At 38.4% G+C, this 19,825-nt stretch overlaps 1 protein-coding gene across 10 annotated transcripts in view; it reads left to right on the top strand.

Moving 5' to 3' along the window:
* Positions 1-19,825, top strand: part of pclob (piccolo presynaptic cytomatrix protein b) — a 72,779-nt gene that overhangs the window by 10,677 nt on the left and 42,277 nt on the right. For all 10 annotated transcript variants that reach the window (XR_014124052.1, XM_081715486.1, XM_035524978.2 and 7 more), the window contains exons 4-15: positions 1,343-2,170; positions 3,281-4,069; positions 4,301-5,212; positions 5,836-6,762; positions 6,855-7,571; positions 8,060-8,896; positions 9,302-9,997; positions 10,664-11,467; positions 12,530-13,318; positions 16,401-17,027; positions 17,234-18,028; positions 18,552-19,586. Coding sequence is in view for 9 of the 10 variants with exons in the window: in XM_081715486.1 (XP_081571612.1) it covers positions 1,343-2,170; positions 3,281-4,069; positions 4,301-5,212; positions 5,836-6,762; positions 6,855-7,571; positions 8,060-8,896; positions 9,302-9,997; positions 10,664-11,467; positions 12,530-13,318; positions 16,401-17,027; positions 17,234-18,028; positions 18,552-19,586 (9,756 nt within the window). In the remaining variant the exon portion in view is untranslated. The remainder of the gene's footprint in view (positions 1-1,342; positions 2,171-3,280; positions 4,070-4,300; positions 5,213-5,835; positions 6,763-6,854; positions 7,572-8,059; positions 8,897-9,301; positions 9,998-10,663; positions 11,468-12,529; positions 13,319-16,400; positions 17,028-17,233; positions 18,029-18,551; positions 19,587-19,825) is intronic.

Genomic DNA, 19,825 nt, shown 5'->3' with positions numbered 1-19,825 from the left:
TAGTGCAGAATGTGCAGTAGAGATGGAGCCACTATAGGGCAGCGCCCACCACCCATAGGGTCATCACCTGGCATGCAGGAGAATGTTGGGCTGGACCTTAAATAGTTGTTTCATATTTTAGAGAGCCTCAATAACTAAAGAGTTGACACCTGATGCTGATGCTGTCATTGAATTCTCATGCTTTGGGAGCAGCCAGATAAAGGACACTGCAAGGCTATCTGATCACATATGCACACACTGGTGATCGGTGAGAACATGGAACATAGTGGTTCATTGAGGTAGTCTAGTAACATAGAATATAGGGCTTCTCTATGGCTCAAAAAAATATGGGATAATAGAAAGCACAGCTTTTAATCTTCAAACCTTAACACACACACATATATATAAAACATAAATGCTTATTGCAACAAGTGTCATCTGTCATAAAAACTGCTTTTTTCATCTTTGATGCCAAGCTGACATAAATATTATGTCAAGTGAGAGATGTTTGATGACATTATGATGTGTCATCACGCTGGGCAAGCAGAAATTACATTGCATGTTATGACAGGTGATTTTGCAGCTCTGGATTTTTTTTTCATATGTAAGGATAATATAATGCTGATGATATGACACAGCTTACCAATTGATGCTGCTATCAAAATTGAACAAAAGTGAGGACTTCAAAAAGATGCTCTGTAGTATCTCCTGTACTGTCAAACAATGGTATTGATGATTTTTACCCTCATTGTTAAAACATTACATTCAAAAATGCCATGGGAATGAAGAAAGATATGTTGATGAGGATATGAAAATAATTGCCCCCAAACAGAAAAAAGTGTCAATCACTGTGTGATTTCTACCATTCAACTTAAAATGTTATATTCTGTGAATAAATATAACTGAGCTCAATTAACCAATAAATCAATTATTTAGTTAATCAAGCGATCAATCACTTTCCTCTGAAAGATGTGGTGTGTCCACATTGACAGAAAAATGTACAATCTACACCAGGATATCTATAACATCAAGCAAGGTTCTAGCTAGTTTTGTTCTTCAACCCAGATACATGCATTTTGAGAGGCCTGTTTTGGCTTAAATGGAATAGAAATGGGTTCCATTCGATAATTGCTATATTACTACCACAAAATATTACTATTTTTGCAAGCTAAACAAACATATTTGAGTGATTAGTCCCACCTAAACGTTTGCCCAGTGTACTTTTACATCATCTGATGTATTTCTTTTTAAAATATTTTTTGGTAAGCATAAAATGCACTGAAAAAAGGGCATTGTCTACAATTTTTTTATTCATTGCCTTAAAATCATGAACTGAACTGTGCTGTGTGTGGTGTCATTGCAGGGAAAAGATTGGCTTTGTTTAAACTGCCAGACACAAAGAGCACTACAATCAGAAGGAACTCATTTACTGAAGCCCCAGCCCCAGCCCCAAGATGCTCCAACACAAGTGAAGGATGCAGGTCCAAAACAGAAACAGACCACAGCCCAGCCATCAAAGAGTACTTCTACCAACAAGACAAGTACCTCAAAAGAAGACCCACGTAACCAGAATGCTCAACAAAAGCCGCCCACTCATCAGACAGCAAAAAGTAACCTGCCTCCACAGAAGGGAGTGCCACCTCAAGAGGATTCAGGTTTCTTTAGGTTTGGCTTTGGTGGTGCACGTTCTCGATCCCCATCTCCTCAGCCTGCAGTATCTGCTGTTTCTGGGAGGGTTTTAGGCTTTGGCTCCTCCTTCCTTAGCTCTGCATCTAATCTAATCTCATCAGCTGTTCAAGATGAGCCTTCAACCACACCATCAACCTCTTGTAAAGGTTCCACAGTGTCTCAAAACTCTGCCAGTGCAACCAGTACACCTCCTGCATCACACAAAGAATCCGCAGCAGCACAAAGAGCTGGGAAAGAGACCAAACCCTCAACTACACTGAAAGAAGAGATTCCGGGACAGCAAAATGATCAGCAACCCAAGACACCTTTAACTGAAGCGAAGATGCCAGAACTCTCCTTATATATGCCAAAACTAGATAAGGATACTCAGCCTCTTCCCAAAGCTTGCCCACTCTGCAAAGCAGAGTTCAAAAAGGATCCCCCCAACTACAAAATCTGCACCGAATGCAAAAAGCCTGTCTGTAACCTCTGTGGATTCAATCCTATGCCCCATCAAACAGAGGTAACATTATGCAGTTTTTATGTTTACTATTAATATGTTTTGGTTATTCCTTACAGCTGCATTCAAGAATTTGCTAATGCTTTTGTTTACACCATATTTTGAGAAAACGGTCCTGATGTCACATTCATTCCAAACATTTTCTGGTCTTATTTTATAGTAATATTGTGATTACATTTTGCATGATTATTAGTAGAGTTTGGTGTGTGAATATTTGAATGATGGATTTACCATGAAACATATTTAAGATATTTCTTGTCCTCTCTCATCCTATATTAGGCAAAAGAGATAAGAATATGCCATGTAACTTCTTCGAACTACTATGTACCATCTAAGGTCACCAGGCTGATAACAGAGCCTCAGTCTAGGCACCTTGAAGACAAAAAAAACCAAAACATATAGATGATGTCACTACTGTAATAATTGGCTCCCCATGGGTGGTTCAAAGGATATACGAAGGGTCATATTTTGGGTTGCCTAGACCCAGCATTGGAAGACATTGGCTAACTCATGTTTCCAATCCTTGGCAAGAAGGCATCACAGCAATTAGGGAGCTAACTAGTATGTTTGCAAATCCCAGTGCAAAATATAACTAAAGTCTGTGGAAGAGAGGGGAGATGAAACCTATGCTGAATTTAGTTTTTTTTTAAAGTACAATAACTAATCATTATTCTTTATTGATTGGTGTCATGATTGATTTTATTCCATTTCCCCCCATTTTTAATCCCTTTTTGGTGGAGATCAATGCTTGAATACATTAGAAATTGGAATGCATTAAAATTTGTCAAAGATATATTTGCATCCGGACTATATTTTCTCCACCAATCCTGAAATAGCGACACAGAAATACCTTAAAACATTTATGTAATATTTATATTGATCAAATATCCCTTTGTTTAGCAATTACAGTTGCAACTGCAGTAACCACAGTGAGCCAGAGTACAAGGTGTTGTGATCTTATATTGTGGTTTTATTGGTTGGGCTCAAATTCTGCTGAATGTGCAAAATTTTCCTTTGATTAATTATCTTCATTTTTATTTAAATACTTGTTAATTTAACCACATGAGAAGCTATTTACCATATTTCCTCATCTATTTCAACTTTTTTCCCCAGTTGATAGAATGGCTTTGCCTAAATTGTCAGACACAAAGGGCTGTTGGTCATTCTCCAGTGTTGCCCAAAAAAGCTTCTGTGCAACCGCATCATTCAGGAAAAAGTGACTTTTCAACACCACAGAAAGCTTCTCCTAAAGCAACACCTCCACAGAAAGATAAGAAAGCCAAGGACATTCAGAAACTGCAGGACCAACAAGCTAAGGCATCCAATGGGACACCCCCTGTACACAAACCACAGCAGCAGGAAACTGAGAAACCTCAGGTGGATGCATCAAAGATTAAGGATGACTCAGGTTTCTTTGGATTCGGTTTTGGTGGTGCTCGAGCTCGATCCCCATCTCCTCAGCCTGCTATGTCTGCTGTGTCAGAGAAGGTTCTAGGCTTTGGCTCTTCTTTTCTCAGTAGTGCATCAAATCTGATCTCAGCTGCTGTTCAGGATGATGCATCCACCACACCACCAACTTCCCGTAAGGGTTCATCAGTTTCACATATACCTCACAAGACTGAATCAGCAGCAACCACACCGGTTACTTCCCACAAAGCATTTGAACCTTCCCATGATGTAATGGAAACATCACATCCACCTAAATCACCTGCACAAGCAAAGAGGGGTCAGGAAGTGATAAAACCTGGAACAGTTGGTAGATCATCCCAGCATCTTCCTCAAACCTGTTTACTCTGCAAAACAGAGATCAAAAAAGACCTGTCGAACTACAGCACCTGTACTGAATGCAAAAATACTGTGTGCAACCTCTGTGGATTCAATCCCATGCCTCATCAAACAAAGGTAAGACACACTTCTACATTTCAGGTAGAGTACATGGTAATGCTGCATGCTGACATAACTGAATTCACATAACAATTGTGATCTCAGCCTGTATCAAATTCTTCACTGACATTTCATTTTTTGTTAAATATTTATGTTAAATACATTAAAATCCCTGAAGTGATCATGGTTTGAGGTAAACATTATTTGTTCATAAAAGGCTTCTAACTAAATGAGCTAATTTAATTGCAGATACAGGAGTGGCTCTGCCTAAGCTGCCATACACAGCGAGCTTCGGACACATCATCTGTACTGTCTCAATCACAAGCTAACAAAATTTCCACAAACTCATCCTCTCAAAAAATGGATGGTGCTGTGTCAGAACATCCTCAGAAGGAGAAAGATATTCCTGATGAAACCATTCAAAAAGGCCAGACAGCTCATGCAGTCAAACAACCAGAGGACACATCCATCCCAGCAGGGGAAAAGCAAGTGACTGTTACTCCCACAGCAAATGAGATTACTCAGCAGCAGCCTAGACTTCAAGAAGACACTGAAAAGTCCCAGAATCAGACTTCAAAGACTTTCAAGGATGAAACCCCCCAAGAAAATTCAGGCTTTTTTGGCATTGGTGGTGTGTGTCCTCAGTCACAATCCCCCCAGCCTGCTGCCTCTGCTGTGGCTGGGAATGTCCTAGACTTTGGCTCCTCTTTCCTTAGCTCAGCATCAAACCTCATCTCATCAACTGTTCTGGATGAGCCATCCACCACCCCACCAAGCACTCAGAAGAGTTCATTGGTCTCTCAAAGTTGCACTGAAATCACCACCCCACCTCATTCCTCCTGTAAAGGCTCAGCAGTTCCTCAGAAATCTGAAGTATCTGAAAACTCTGAGAAAAGACAAACAGAAAAGATTAAACCACAGGGTAAACAGAATAAAAAAGAAACAATACAAGAGGAAAAAGATACAAAAATACATCAGGGAAAAGGCCCTTTCAAGCCAGAGCCACTGAAAGAGAAGGAGTCTCCTCATGCTCTTCCCAAAGACTGTCCACTCTGTAAGGTGGAGATTAAAAAAGACCCTGCCAACTACAGCACATGCACCGAATGCAAAACAATTGTATGCTTGTGCTGTGGATTCAATCCAACTCCACACAAAACAGAGGTAAAAGGACTAAGCTGGTAATATCAACTTTTCAGGTTCTCATGATACTAAATTCATGTCACTTATTATAATATGATTATTTAAATATGGGCTCAATAGACCTATTACAGTATTGCAGTATAATTTGCATGTTGTTTGTTTATTAAACATTAAAGACAACTTGCATTACAACCTAGAGCTAAAATGCACAAATGTATTGCAATGTTAACTTGTATATATTCACTTTCTTTACAAAATAATTAATTAAATAATTCATGAAACATCAGGTATATATATTGCTGACCTGCTTTGACTTTTTGTCAATGAGTATGTGTTTGTAAAAGCTGATATCGCTCTGTAAAGTGTCCTCGAGTCTGAGAAAGACACACACGCATACATATACACACACACACACACACACACACACACACACACACACACACACACACACACACATATATATATATATATATAAATATATATATATATAAATATATATATATATATATATATATATATATATATATATATATATATATATATATATATATATATATATATATATATATATATAAGTAGTAATAATAATAATAATAATATAATAATCTCCCTAAAGGAACTTATAACTTGTGATTGTCCAACAGGCAAAGGAATGGGTGTGTTTGAATTGCCAAATGCAGCGAGCACCAGATCCTTCTCCCGTAGAGCATCAACCACAGGATAATAAATTACATCCTCCATCGTCTCCAAAGCAAAAGAAAGACACTACAACTAAAGACAAAGATAAAAAAGCACTTGCCAATGAGAAACCAGAAGGCAAAAAAGATGATCCAGAGAAAAAACAGCCCTTGGGAAGCCCTGCAACAAAGCAGGCTACTCAGAAAGAGCACCCTAAGGAAGAGCTACCTGAGAAAGATCAACAGACAAAAAATGAAACATCTGAACCTTCTAAATCTGCACATTCAAAGGAGGAAACAGGCTTTTTAGGTTTTAGTTTTGGTACACGATCTCGGCCAACATCCCCTCAGCCTGCTGTTGCGGGGAAGGTTTTAGGTTTTGGATCCTCCATACTCAGCTCAGCATCTAATCTGTTATCTTCAGCTGTTCAGAATGGGCCCTTTACAACTCCACCACCATCCCGTAAGGGTTCTACAGTTTCTCAAACATCTGATAAGTCTTTATCAACACCACCCATGTCACGTAAGGGATCTGAAGTTTCACATATATCCACCACCACACCACTGACTACCCAAAACGCATCTGCCCAGGACTCTCCTAAGATGAACCCTATAAAAGTAACAAAACCACCAACTGAACAAAATCAAGAGAAAACTTTACAAGAGAAGAAACCAGATGATGAAAAGCTTAGAGCACCATCATTATCCATTTTAATGGATATCACAGAATCAGATACAACCAAAGGAACAGAACCAATTCAGCCTCTCTCCAAAGTCTGCCCACTCTGCAAGATGGAGCTCAGGAAGGATCCTCCCAACTACAATATCTGTATTGAGTGCAAGAACACAGTTTGTGACCTGTGTGGATTTAACCCAATGCCTGACCACACTGAGGTAAGAAAATGTATGTGGTAATAAATCTAATCAGAAATTAGGTTAAAAAAATCATTTAAATGTTTGCTCTTTTTTTTTTTTTTTCTTTTTAGGTAAAACAATGGCTGTGTCTGCAATGCCAGATGCTGCGGGCATCAGGACCTCCTCAGCTAACGCAACCACAGCCTATCAAAGTACCTCCACCAGTAGCCCCACAAGAGGAGGGTCAAGGTCAATGTTCTGTACAAAGCCCCTCTCAGTTGCAGGACCTAAAATCTCCACTACAGCAGGGATCAGAAGAGGACACTTCACCTCCAAAGCCTATTGTTTCACAAACTGAACCACATAAAGACAAGTCAGCGTTCTTTGGTTCTTCTCAGCCTGCTGTCTCTGCTGTTTCTGTGAAGGTTTTAGGCTTCAGTTCCTCTATCATCAGCTCAGCATCTAATCTCATTTCCTCAGCTGTTCAGGATGAATCCTCTAGAACAGCACCAACTTCTGAAACATCTGTGACTTTTCCAACACCGGCTACTTCTCACAAGGGAGCTGCAATTTCAGATGCATCTGAAAAAGTCCCTTCCAATGTGGACGCAATTTCAACGCAACAGCTACAAGAAAAAAAAGACAGGAGAAAAACATCGGAAATTCAATCCATCAATGAACCATCTGCTCAAGAAAGAAAAGATGAAAGTTTATCAGAGCCTCTAAAAGCCTGCCCACTGTGCACTGTGAAATTCAAAACTGATCCTCCAAATTTCAACACATGCACATTTTGCAAGAGCACTGTTTGTAATCTCTGTGGCTTTAACCCAATGCCACAGCAAAGTGAGGTAAGAAACCTATATTCATTTGAATTCCATTAGTGTTCCTAATCAAATTTGTATAGGCCAGGGTTTGATTTCTTTTTAATGCTCCTGTGTTTTACTATTACATATCTACTTTGGCATTAGAAATAATACATATAAATGGCTATAAATCACCTTTTACAATATTTGGAAATGTTTGCCCTCAGTATGATAATCAGTCTCATTTGAAATATGTTTTGATGACAGCATATGCTCATTTCATGTTTGTGATATCAGTGTGCAATTTTCATTTTAGTCCAATATTGGTTTGAGAGTTATAATGCTGATTATAGTAAAATGACAATAACTATAAAAAATTTCAGTCAAGCTCTTTTTCAATAAGATAATTCAGCCTTAAATTCGCATAAACACTGTATGTGTTATAGATTCACTTTTTGGTGCTATGTTACTGTTACTGTGTTGACAAGAAATGTTGAGAATAGCTCACTACTGAAATGTTTTTATATCTACAGGTGAAGGAATGGTTGTGTTTAAACTGCCAGATACAGAGAGTACCAGGACCTCCTCCTGTACAGCCACAGGCTAATAAAGCACCTCCACCAGCCTCACCCCAGAAGAAAGAAACTTCTGCTCCAGATGCTTTACAGAAGGAATCAAATCCACAAACAGTTGCCACATACAAAGATCAGAAACTCTCTCTACCTGCAAAAGTAGAAGATCCCCTTTCTGCAAAGTCACAGGAACCCACTTCAATATCAACATCACAGCCATCTCCAGCTAAATCTCCACCCCCACAAAAAGCTGAGCCTCCAAAAAAGGAGTCCAGCTTCTTTGGTTTTGGTGGTCCACGATCTCAGTCACCATCTTCCCAACCCTCTGTCTCTGCTGTTCCTGGGAAGGTTCTAGGTTTTGGCTCCTCAATATTTAGCTCAGCGTCAAACCTGATCACTTCAGTTGTTCAAAATGAGCCCTCAACAACACCACCGACTTCCCGTAAGGGTTCTACAGTATCTCAAACTGCCGTAAAGCCTGAATCAACACCACCTGCTTCTCGTAAAGAGTCAGTTTTGCAAATCCCTCCGAAACCTGCATCCTCTGCAAAGACAAACGCTCCTGATATTCAGAAACAGGAAGAAAACAAACCTGCAAATGATGCACCAAATGCTCAGTCTACCGAAGCACCATCTGCTCCTGTAAAAGAGGATGAAAATTTATCGAAGCACCCAAATCTCTGTCCACTCTGCAAAGACAAATTCAATGAAGACCCTCCAAATTACAATACTTGCAGTTTCTGCAAAGCCACTGTGTGTAATATGTGTGGATTCAACACTATGCCACATCAAACTGAGGTAAACAAATATTCAGTTAAATGTCACGATTATCTCTGCAGACCTTGATACTGTTCTCTTTTTCCACCCTGAATTTTATTCATTCAGATATTGTTTTGACTTAATATCTTTACTAGAACTTTACAATAAGTACATTTTTTCTAACGAAGTCTTGGACATACTAAATTATTCAAAAATAAATTTTCTCCTTTTTTTTCTTATATTTTTGTTGTTCCCTGTCCTTGTTTTTGTTGGAATTCTATACTGCACTGTTGTATCTGCAATTCACTTAAATTACAAGAAAAAGTGCTACTGTACTGTACGAAATTTGATCGTATCTGTTATCTATAACAGGTGATCCTTCTTGTCTTGTCTTCATTCTTGAAGAATTAAATATATTGAGTGATGTTTTATGTGTGTGTGCAGGTGAAGGAGTGGCTGTGTTTGAACTGCCAGATGCAACGAGCACCAGGATCTCCTCCATCAGGACAGCTGCAACAAATGGCAATGAAGGAACCTCCTACAGAGATGGAGGTTTCAAATCCAGATCCTACACAGAAAAAGACAGGAAGTGCCAAAGAGCTAAATCAGAAACCTGCTAAACCTGGAAAACCACAGGAGGAGCTCACTTCAGTAGAGATCCAGAAACCCTCTACCACCCTAGAAGGAAAACAGCATTCTGTATCTGCTCCACATACTGAGGAGCAATCTGCTGTTTCTGGGAAGGCTCTAGGCTTTAGCTCCTCCTTTTTTAGCTCTGCATCTAATCTCATCTCTTCAGCTGTTCAAGATAAATCATCCGCTACACCACCGACCACTCATAAGGACTATACATTTACCCAGAGTTCCATAAAAAACTCTCCAACACCACCTTCTTCCCATAAAGGATCTGTAGCACATAAGGAAAAGGGAAAAAATTCTGAAGTCAAATCAGAAGACCAGTTGGCAAAGACACAAGTTTCTCTTATGGAACAGGAGCCATCTCTCTTAGATCCTCCCAGAGATTGCCCACTGTGCAAGGTGGACCTCAAGAAGGACCCACCTAACTATAACTCCTGCACACAATGTAAAAAAATTGTGTGTAACCTTTGTGGGTTCAGTCCTATTCCACAACAATCAGAGGTAAAATAACTATTTAACATAATCATTAAACTTATTACTATACTTTATCAAGTTTTACCCATAAGAATAAATCTAATTACATTGACATGTTGCCTTTTTTGTTTCAGAATTAGAAATGTAATACACAACATTGCTTTCAACAGTAATGAGATCTTCTGTTTTGTTCAGTTTACAGTTACTGCTGAGCAACTTGTCACCCATTCACATTTTTATATTTAATTTGGCTCTTTTTTACTCTAATAACTAAATGTATTTTCTAATATTTTGTTAGAAATGTATTGGTCTTATTGCAATTAATTTTGGAAAAGAGTGCAATATATGTTGATCTTAAATAATAGTTTCAAAATTTTCCTCTCACTCATCAATAATCAGCCTTATATGAAAAATTATGAAAAGTGATAAACAAGTTACAACTGGTTTAGAATTCATTGGATGTCAGTTATTTGCACTATTCATAGAAGATTACTAAAACATTTTTATATGTGATAATTTTATGTGATATTATGTGATTTTAATTTTATTCTCCAATATATGACAATGTTCAATGTAATATCTAATCATATGTATTTTATCTATTTATCTTATTTTTATCTGTAAGCATGTTTAGACGTATTAATTGATAATTAATTCACAATATTTTTATCAATCTCTTTCATGGCTCTTCAGGTGAAGGAGTGGCTGTGTTTGAATTGTCAGGTGCAGCGAGTACCAGATCCTCCTCCTGCAAAGCTTCAATCACATACTAATAAAGCACCTCCATCAGCATCACCAACACAAAAGAGACCCTCACCAGATCCCAGCACTTCACAGGAGAGCTCAAGTCTTTCAGATGCTAAGGTGAAAAACGATCTTTTACATGCAACTGGGAAACCAGAGGACAAGCCGGTTTCTGCCGAGTCTCTGAAATCCACTCCTGTTCCATCAACACAACCACCACCTTCTGCCAAACCTACTCTACCACAAAAGGCTGAAACTTCGAAGGAGGAGTCGGGTTTCTTTGGTTTCCATTTGGGTGCTGCTCGGTCTCGACCAGCATCTCCTCAACCTGCTGTATCTGCTGTTTCTGGGAAGGTATTTGGCTTTGGTTCCTCATTCCTTAGCTCTGCATCAAGTTTGATCTCTTCAGCTGTTCAGGGTGAGTCTTCTACCACACCACCAACCTCTCGTAAAGCTTCCACAGTTTCTCAGACATCTGCAGAAAATACTCCAACACCACCTACTGCTCGAAAGGGATCTGTACTGCAGAAACAAGAGGAAAAGAGAGGACTAGAAGTAAAACTAGAAGACCAGTTGTCAAATGCACCCATTACTTCTGTGAAAAAGGAGGCACCTCTTTCAGAGCCTATCAGTATTTGTCCAATCTGCAAGGGTGACCTTAAGAAGGATCAACCAAATTATAATACCTGCACTGAATGCAAGAACACTGTGTGCAACCTTTGTGGATTCACTCCTGTGCCACAACATAGTGAGGTAAGACAAGTTATTTAACATAAATGTTACAATTTTGTCTATGATCTCTGCTCTAAATAGCTGAACTCAGCTACCTCACTGCAACTAAAGTGCAGAGTTGTGCCATTTATTTCTCCAAATGAAAGTCCATTAGTATTAATTGTAGTCTCACTCTGTGGAAAGTTGTGGAGTTCAACTACTTCATCAGTTTCATAAATATGCTAACCAGTAGTTGCCTACATAATCAACAGTGGGAAGGCAGCACTCTTCTGTAAACCTTTAAGCTTCTTAAAGTTTCTTGGTAATGTTTTGTGAGAAACAGTTTTAAAAGTCTTCCTTCTGCACAGCCTTAACCACTATCTAACAAAACCTCTAATATCACCTTTGGGTTTGGAGTAGGACTGCATGACAAATATTAAAAATAATAATTGTGATTATATATATATATATATATATATATATATATATATATATATATATATATATATATATATATATATATATATATATATTGAGATTACAACAAGCTTGCAGGGCATTAAAACACATTGGTAAAATCTTAATGTGATATAGTTAAACATTGGGCTGTATTTACTTAAAACTATATTTGTTGGATCAGGTGAATGCCTTCATCCAAACACAACTCAAACCATTAATCTGAAGTATATGAGATTGGTCCAGATTCTTGGAGTGCACAAAGGTTTTACATGTGTAAATCTCAGATGGATTGGAAATGATCCCCAACCCAGAAATCAAATCCAACCAGCAGTGGTCCTGTGATCAAAAACTCACTGTCAGTGAAGCACTAGAGGATGACTAAAACAAACTAGGTGGTAACAAGATATGAGCTAATAATTAATTATAAAGTATAAAATTATTAATTAAAATTTGTTTTGGCCAAAATAAATTGGTTTTGCCCAAATACATGGATTTTGCAAATTCTTATATTCACTTATTTAAGACAAGCAGTTGTAGACTATTTATTGTACCACATTCTAAATTTAGTGACTAAATCAAATTATACATGCCTTAATTGACACTTTCTCATTATTTTTAACCAAAACCTCTCTTATGGCTCTACAGGTGAAGGAGTGGCTGTGTTTGAACTGCCAGGTGCAGCGAGCACCAGATTCTCCTCCTTCACAGTTTCAATCACACACTAATAAAGCACCTCCATCAGCACCACCAACACAGAAGAGAGAGACATCACTTGTAGGTGCTCCAGAGGAAAAGACAAGTCTTCCAAAAGATGCCACAGCAAAAGATCAGAAATCACACATGACTGTGAAACCAGAGGATGAGACGGTTTCAGTAGCATCTCAGAAATCTACTCCTGTTCCAACACAACAACCCCCTCTTGCCAAATCTGCTCTACCACAAAAAGTTGAACGTTCAAAAAATAACTCAGGGTTTTTTGGTTTTGCTCGATCTCGATCCCCATCTCCTCAGCCTGTTGTATCTGCTGTTTCTGGGAAGGTTCGTGGCTTTGGCTCTTCATTTCTAAGCTCTGCATCTAGCCTGATCTCTTCGGCAGTTCAGAATGATCCAGCGACCACACCGCCAACCTCTCGTAAAGGTTCTGTAATTTCTCAGACATCCTCAAAAGACATTCCAATACTGTCTACAGATTCCAAGGGGTCTGTTGTACAGATTAAGGAAGAAAAGAAAAAGACAGAGATTACAACAGAAGACCAGTCAAAGGTGTCACCTTCTCTTGTGAAAAAAGATGCACCTCTTTTAGAGTCTCCTAAAGCTTGTCCACTCTGCAAGGCGGAGCTCAAAGACAATCCGCCCAACTATAACACCTGCACTGAATGCAAGAACACTGTGTGTAATCTCTGCGGATTCCACCCCATGCCACATGAAACTGAAGTAAGAATGTATATTTAATCTAAATATCACATATGTTTAGTTAAAATTGCTTTAAGAAACAGGATATTGAAGACAGAGGCCCTTCATAAAATGTGCAAGTGTTTCTGAAGTTCTAGGAGGTGAAACCAGTTTATGTTCAAAGCTATTTAAACCATTCATTCTGTGTGTTTCTATAATATAGAAATTGTAGATCAGTTTTTATTCCTTAAATTTCCTAATTTCCTGCCATAACAAAAGCTGACAATACAAACATATCATTACTGCAATGTTCATTAGCATTAAAATACCTTACCACTGGAAACAACAAATCCTTAATTCTGATGGTATGAAGTTGTTTAATTAACAATCAGGAAGCCTTCTAATACATTCTCCAATATAAAGCTTATTTAGTTTTTTGAGATACAATAGAGAACTTCTGCCATAATGCAGGAGGATGAATGGTTAATAACAATAGGTCCCTTCTTGCTAGTCATTTTAGTTGGTGTATTAATAAATTTATCAACCACACATGTAGAGCAGTTGCCGACTACAGTATCACAGTTACAATTTAACAGATCATGTACCCCGCTCTTGAAAACCATGTTTTTGATGTTGTTGTCTTATCTGTAGTTGATTAGTGGTTGCTCCTTAAAATGGATGGTTTTTCTGCATCATTCTGAAGGATTTTAAAAGGTTTAAATATCATAATAGACACTTAGCTCTATTTTAGTGTACCCAGCGCAAGTGTAGAAATAAGGCATAAGACTGTGATACAGGCACATGTGGGCGAAGCAGAAATGCTGTTTGCTATTTTCAGGACCTGCAGCAGAGACACTAATCCGGCACAAAGTGGCGCAATTACAAAAAGAGGTTTGGTTTGACAGAATACATGCTCAACGGGTGTGGTTAGGCCTGCAATATGCAGGCAGATTAACTTCTCTCATTCCCTTTAAAAGCTAAACATAATTCAGCAATACAGTGCAATGTCAGTTTTGTCATGACATTCAGAAACACACACACTTGTAAGAGAAGTACAGAGTCCCCACATCAAAATAATAATAATGATAATAATAATAATAATTATTATTATAACTATTATAATAATAATCTCTTCTTTTTACAATAATATGTATTGTTAACAACATAAATACAATAATAATCATTAAACAATAATTATGATATTGTGTATCATTTTTATCATGTCATGCTCTGCTAGGCACCCAGGCAGACTTGGAGCCAGGGCAACACCCACACACAAACCAATCACATTCCAGATCACAACACAGTACACCATTACATTACCAGTCTCAGTAACCAAAATACTGATGACTAATCACTCACACCTATCCCTCATTCACTCAGCCCTGTTTAATCCCACAGGTCCCTGTCTTAAGCGATTCGCATTCAACTCCTTCAGAGACTAAAGCTTGGCCGTGTCTAACAGACGTCTTCTGCCACACTGTAGTCAGCCTGTGCCTCCTCCCTTTTTTTTTCTTCTTAGTTTCAGGTTTAATTAACCAACTTGCTCCTATCACTTGTGCCTTGCTCTTCTGTCTCACCCAGAATGTCAGATATTATTATTTGCTGTTCACTGTGATGTGAATAAAATTAATATTTATGTAATTTACATATATGATTTTCTATATATAATGGCAACTGTCTAATTCACATTTAATAGTCACAATAGAATTGTTTTTCCTTACAAAAAGTGATAAAAAACAATGTTTGGAAAAAAAAAGAAAAACAATGTTTTTAGTTCATAATTGGAAGATATATTTTTATTGTGATGTTCGTGGTCAAAATAATATGAGAAATTGGAGAAGTCCTTATAGTATTTTCTTGCTAAAAGTGTGTTCAAACCTGTCATGGTTGGCCCCTCCAAGTCCCTGTCTCCGTGGTTTCCCTGTCTCGTGTCTTTGTTTTAATTTACTTCCTGCTTGTGGTTCCGTTCTTTAGTTTCATTTTCTCCGCCCCTCATGAATTGCACCTGTGTCTATTTAAATCTTATTAGTACATGCATTTAAACTCTGCCTTGTTACCTGTGCGTTTGCTGGTTATTGTAATCCATGCCTTGTTTGATAGTCCCAGCCTTCGTTTGTAATTCTTACCTCGTGTCATTCGCTGCCTGTTTGTATTTGTTAGTGGTTCTTATCGTTGCTTGTGTCTTTGGTGTAGCCTGATCCCCCTTTTTTCATCGTGTTTTGTTTCATTTAGTTAGTCATGTGTTCTTCCACTCTGCGCATAGTCTCTATGACCCTCGACTGTTATAACGATTACGACTGTGGATTTGCCCATAATAAAATTCGCTCTTCTCAGTATATGCGTCTGCCACCTAACCGCTCAACGTCACTCCCCATGTTGCTCCACTCCTCCCTCATTGTTGCAGGCGCAAATGTCTGTTCACCAAATGACAATAAATGTGCATGAACCCTACAAAAATTCTAAAGTTCTGCATTAGGCAGCCTTGACAATAGAGCGCACTATTTTAACAATAGATTGTTTATAGGTCCGTGCATCTGTTCTCTGAACAAGCAAAACATGACCAAAGGCATCATATAACTTGCTTAGGAAATCCAATTATGAAAATGTTCATACATTTGCATACTTTTAAGAAAGTCTTCATTCTCACTATAAATGCCTTTAAGCTTTAACATCTGTAAGAGTTTTTCAGGCCTTGGAAATTGAAGTGTTGTAATTATGAATGAGAGTCTGTAGGTTTATAATCGATGGCAGTATTTAATTTACACATTTGCTGTTTTGAACATTGGTTTCACATCCTAGAACTTCAGAAGCTGTTTTCAAATCTTCTTTTTTATGATATTTGGAAGCTACATTGGTCATTATACCTGAATCAGCTCTTTGTTTATTTATTTAACAAATAACCATTACTGAATCAAAAAGCCAAATGAAAATCCCAGCAAAATGATCTATCCAAGATAGCATAATGCACCAAAATACAAAGCCAAAAATAAGGTAACAAAATAATAAATGAAGTAATGTAATTTATTGTTCCATAATGTGTAATCAATAATCAATAATCAATATGTGTATTCAGATTTACATTTTTATATTTTGAAAATTAACCTCTTTTGTCTCCTGACAGGTGGAGTGGCTATGTTTAAACTGCCAAATAAAACGAGCACCTGGGGCTAAACAGACAACTCAGCAGGCTGAAGAAGGACCTTGTCCAACATTACCACAATTGGCTGGGGAACCAGAGGTTGGGGAACCAGAGGACAAACCTGCTGAAGAAATCCACACCAAGAAACCTACACCTCCACAGTCCCCCACTGCTGAATCTGCATCACTACCAAAAGTTGAACCTTATAAGGAAGAGTCAGGTTCCTTTGGTGGCACTCACTCTCAACCACCATCTTCTCAGTCTGCTGACTCTGCAATTTCTACATTTGTGAAGACCACACCAATTCCACCTATTTCTCAGAAAGAGAACCTAAAATGTGTAGGACCTGAAATAATTCCACAAGGGGAAGAAACCAAAACTTCAGCAGAAAAGACAAAACTGGATGAAAAGCCATTCCCAACGGATATGGTTGCAGATGAATCGCCAAGTAATGCAGCACCTTCCAAAGCACAACATGTGGCTTGTCCACTGTGTATGATGGAGCTTAATGTTGGTTTGGACAAAGCAACCAACTACAAAACCTGCACCGAATGCAAGAACACTGTGTGTAACAACTGTGGATTTAACCCCATTCCTCATCAGACTGAGGTAATATGTTTGTCCATTTGCCTTCTCTATATATCCTGGGACAATATTTTTTGATACTAATTTAAATAATACATGACAAAGATTAACAAGATTATTTGAGTATTAATTATGAATTAAAATATACTCAGCTCCTTACTGTATACTTGAGAATTTCCCAATTTAAAGAAGAGCGTAATCAATGATGTGTCATTGTTCTGATGTTACAGGCTAATGAATGGCTTTGCCTAAACTGTCAAACACAGAGAGCATTAAAGGGATTGGAACCAAAAGGATCTCCAGTTACACAACCAGACATTGTTTCAACTTCAGCACAACAAACAAGAACCATAACACCCATTTCAGCAACTGATGCTTGTGAAATCACAGAAACAGATACAGTGCAAGTGAAAGAGACTGAGGTGGAAGTATCTGAGGTGGAAGACAAAACATCCCAAAAGGAAGAAACACATGTTGCATGGGCTGTAGAGCATGGTCCAGGACAGATAAAGCAGTTTTCTGAAGAGCTGCCTATAATGGAGGATCAAAAGGCTGCAATTCCTCAAAAAACTGTAACTGAGCAGTCTGTGTCTGGTGTCATGTCAGCTATGCAGGATGAGCCTTCCATAACATCACCACATTCCCGTAAGGGTTCTACAGTTTCCCAGGCATCTATCAAAACTGATACACCACCCACTTCTCAGAAAGCTTCTGTCAAAACACCACCAATTTCTCGCAAGGGGTCTACAGCTTCCCAGGCTTCCCTCAAGATGCCTTCTACTGCAGACACCAAACCATCTGTCAAACCAGATGAGAAATCAGATGAGGAGAGCACACCTTCAGAAACTGCCAAACTGTCTGAACCTTTGCAACCAGTTCCTAGATCGAGGCAGTCTAACTGTCCCATTTGCAAAGTGGATCTGAACATTCGCTCTGAAGACTCACCTAATTTCAACACTTGTACTGAATGCAAAAATAATGCATGTGTTCAGTGTGGGATGGATACTATGCCTTATCAGACAAAGGTGAGAATATAAGCTTGTGCTCAGTGTCCCACACTACATACACTTTTATACGTTGAATATCATGAAAAGGTTTGAAAATTTGGAATAAAAAGAATGCGTGTGCCATTTACATGTAATTTTGCATTAATGAAACTGCAATGAAAATTTTTTTTTAATTAAAACCTTAATTTAAACCTTCAGGTTGGGACTGAAGTTTACCTAGCAATCCATTATTAAGAATATAACAGTCAAAATGATCAAATGATTTAGTGAAGATTTCTGACATAATTGTAGTGTAATATAAAACTGATGTTCCCTTACAAAGGTTAATATTATATCTAAGAAACCTTGGAGAAAATGAGCACAATTACCTTACCTAGGGATTTTTAATCATGACTTTATTTAAAAACATTGACATTATCATTGATCGTTGATGTTGATATATCGTTGATATCATTGATGTTGAGATTGTTGAGCAGACTGATTAAAAAAATAACCAAAGAAAGTATGCAGTACCTTAATTTTATTTTTAATATTATTCCAGGTAAAGAAGTGGCTTTGCCTGAATTGCAAGATTCAGCAAAAAATAGAAATGGAACCATCCGGAACTCCCATTCCGAAACCTCTGCCAACATCTTTAGAAAAAGAGAGCCAGTCTTTACCTTCAGTACCCATGTTAGCAGAACCCAAAGCCTCAGATCCTTCTACATGTGTAGATGAAAAGAATATCCATATTCCAGCAATATTAAAGAAAGATGTCCCAGCTATAAACCCTCAACAGGAAACAAGTGCAGGCATAAAGCAGTCTGATATGAACCCACAGAATAAAGAGCCTCAACAAGAAACAAATCCTGAATCTGCAAAATCTCAGCCTGAGTTGACCAAACGTACAGACTTACTTGCCAAATCAGGTCCACCACCACAGAGCAAAGGTCCAAAGCAGGATTCAGGTTTTACTGGACTTGTATTTGGTGGTGGTAAGTCTCAGCCTTCCCCTCCTAAGATATCTGATTCTACAAGTAGAAAGCTGTTTGGGTTGGGCGAGTTGGCTGAGACAGCCAGGTCACGGTCACCCTCACCAAAGACTGTGACTAATGTTTCTGGAAGGTTTTTGGGATTTGGAACCTCCATCATTAGCTCTGCATCTAATCTGATCTCATCAGCTGTCCAAGATGAGCGTGCTGCATCTCCACCAACCTCTCGTAAAGGTTCTACAGCATCACAGTCTTCTGTCAAGTGTTCTACACCGCCTCCTTCTCAAAACGTGTCCAAAATGCCTCCTGCAGAACCTAAAGCTCCGGATTCAAAGAAACTGAATGAAAAGAAGATAGAAGAAAAGGAAATAGGAGAACCTGGTCTGGCCAAGCTGTTACCTGCTAATGCAAAGCAGGAAGCATGGCCTGATCCTGCTGAACTGTCAGCAACAGCTAAGGCCAAAACAAACCAACTTCTCTGCCCACTCTGCAAAGTCGCCCTTAATGTGGAAACAAATGACCCTCCTAACTACAATACCTGCACTCAGTGTAAAAATGTGGTGTGCTGCCTCTGTGGATTTAACCCCATGCCTCATCTATCAGAGGTAAGTGACTGATATCTTGATAGACTGACTAATTGACTTATTGTGTGAGCAGAACTGCTGGAGTGCTTACAGTAGCAGAGGATAAACTGCAACCAGAAGTGTGCTTATTTATCCATTATTTATGAAGTGGAATTATATACAGTGAAAATCTCTAAGAAACATCCATATAAAAGTAACACTTTAGGGCACTGTTTAGAAGGCTGCATGATAATCTTCATGACAACTGACATAGACATACA

Source organism: Electrophorus electricus, chromosome 6 (genome assembly GCF_041902795.1).
Source record: "Electrophorus electricus isolate QZ-2024a chromosome 6, ASM4190279v1, whole genome shotgun sequence".
In the NCBI taxonomy this organism is placed as follows: Eukaryota; Metazoa; Chordata; class Actinopteri; order Gymnotiformes; family Gymnotidae; genus Electrophorus; species Electrophorus electricus.
The sequence above is the reverse complement of the archived record's forward strand: the minus strand, read 5'-3'. Positions and strand labels throughout refer to the sequence as shown.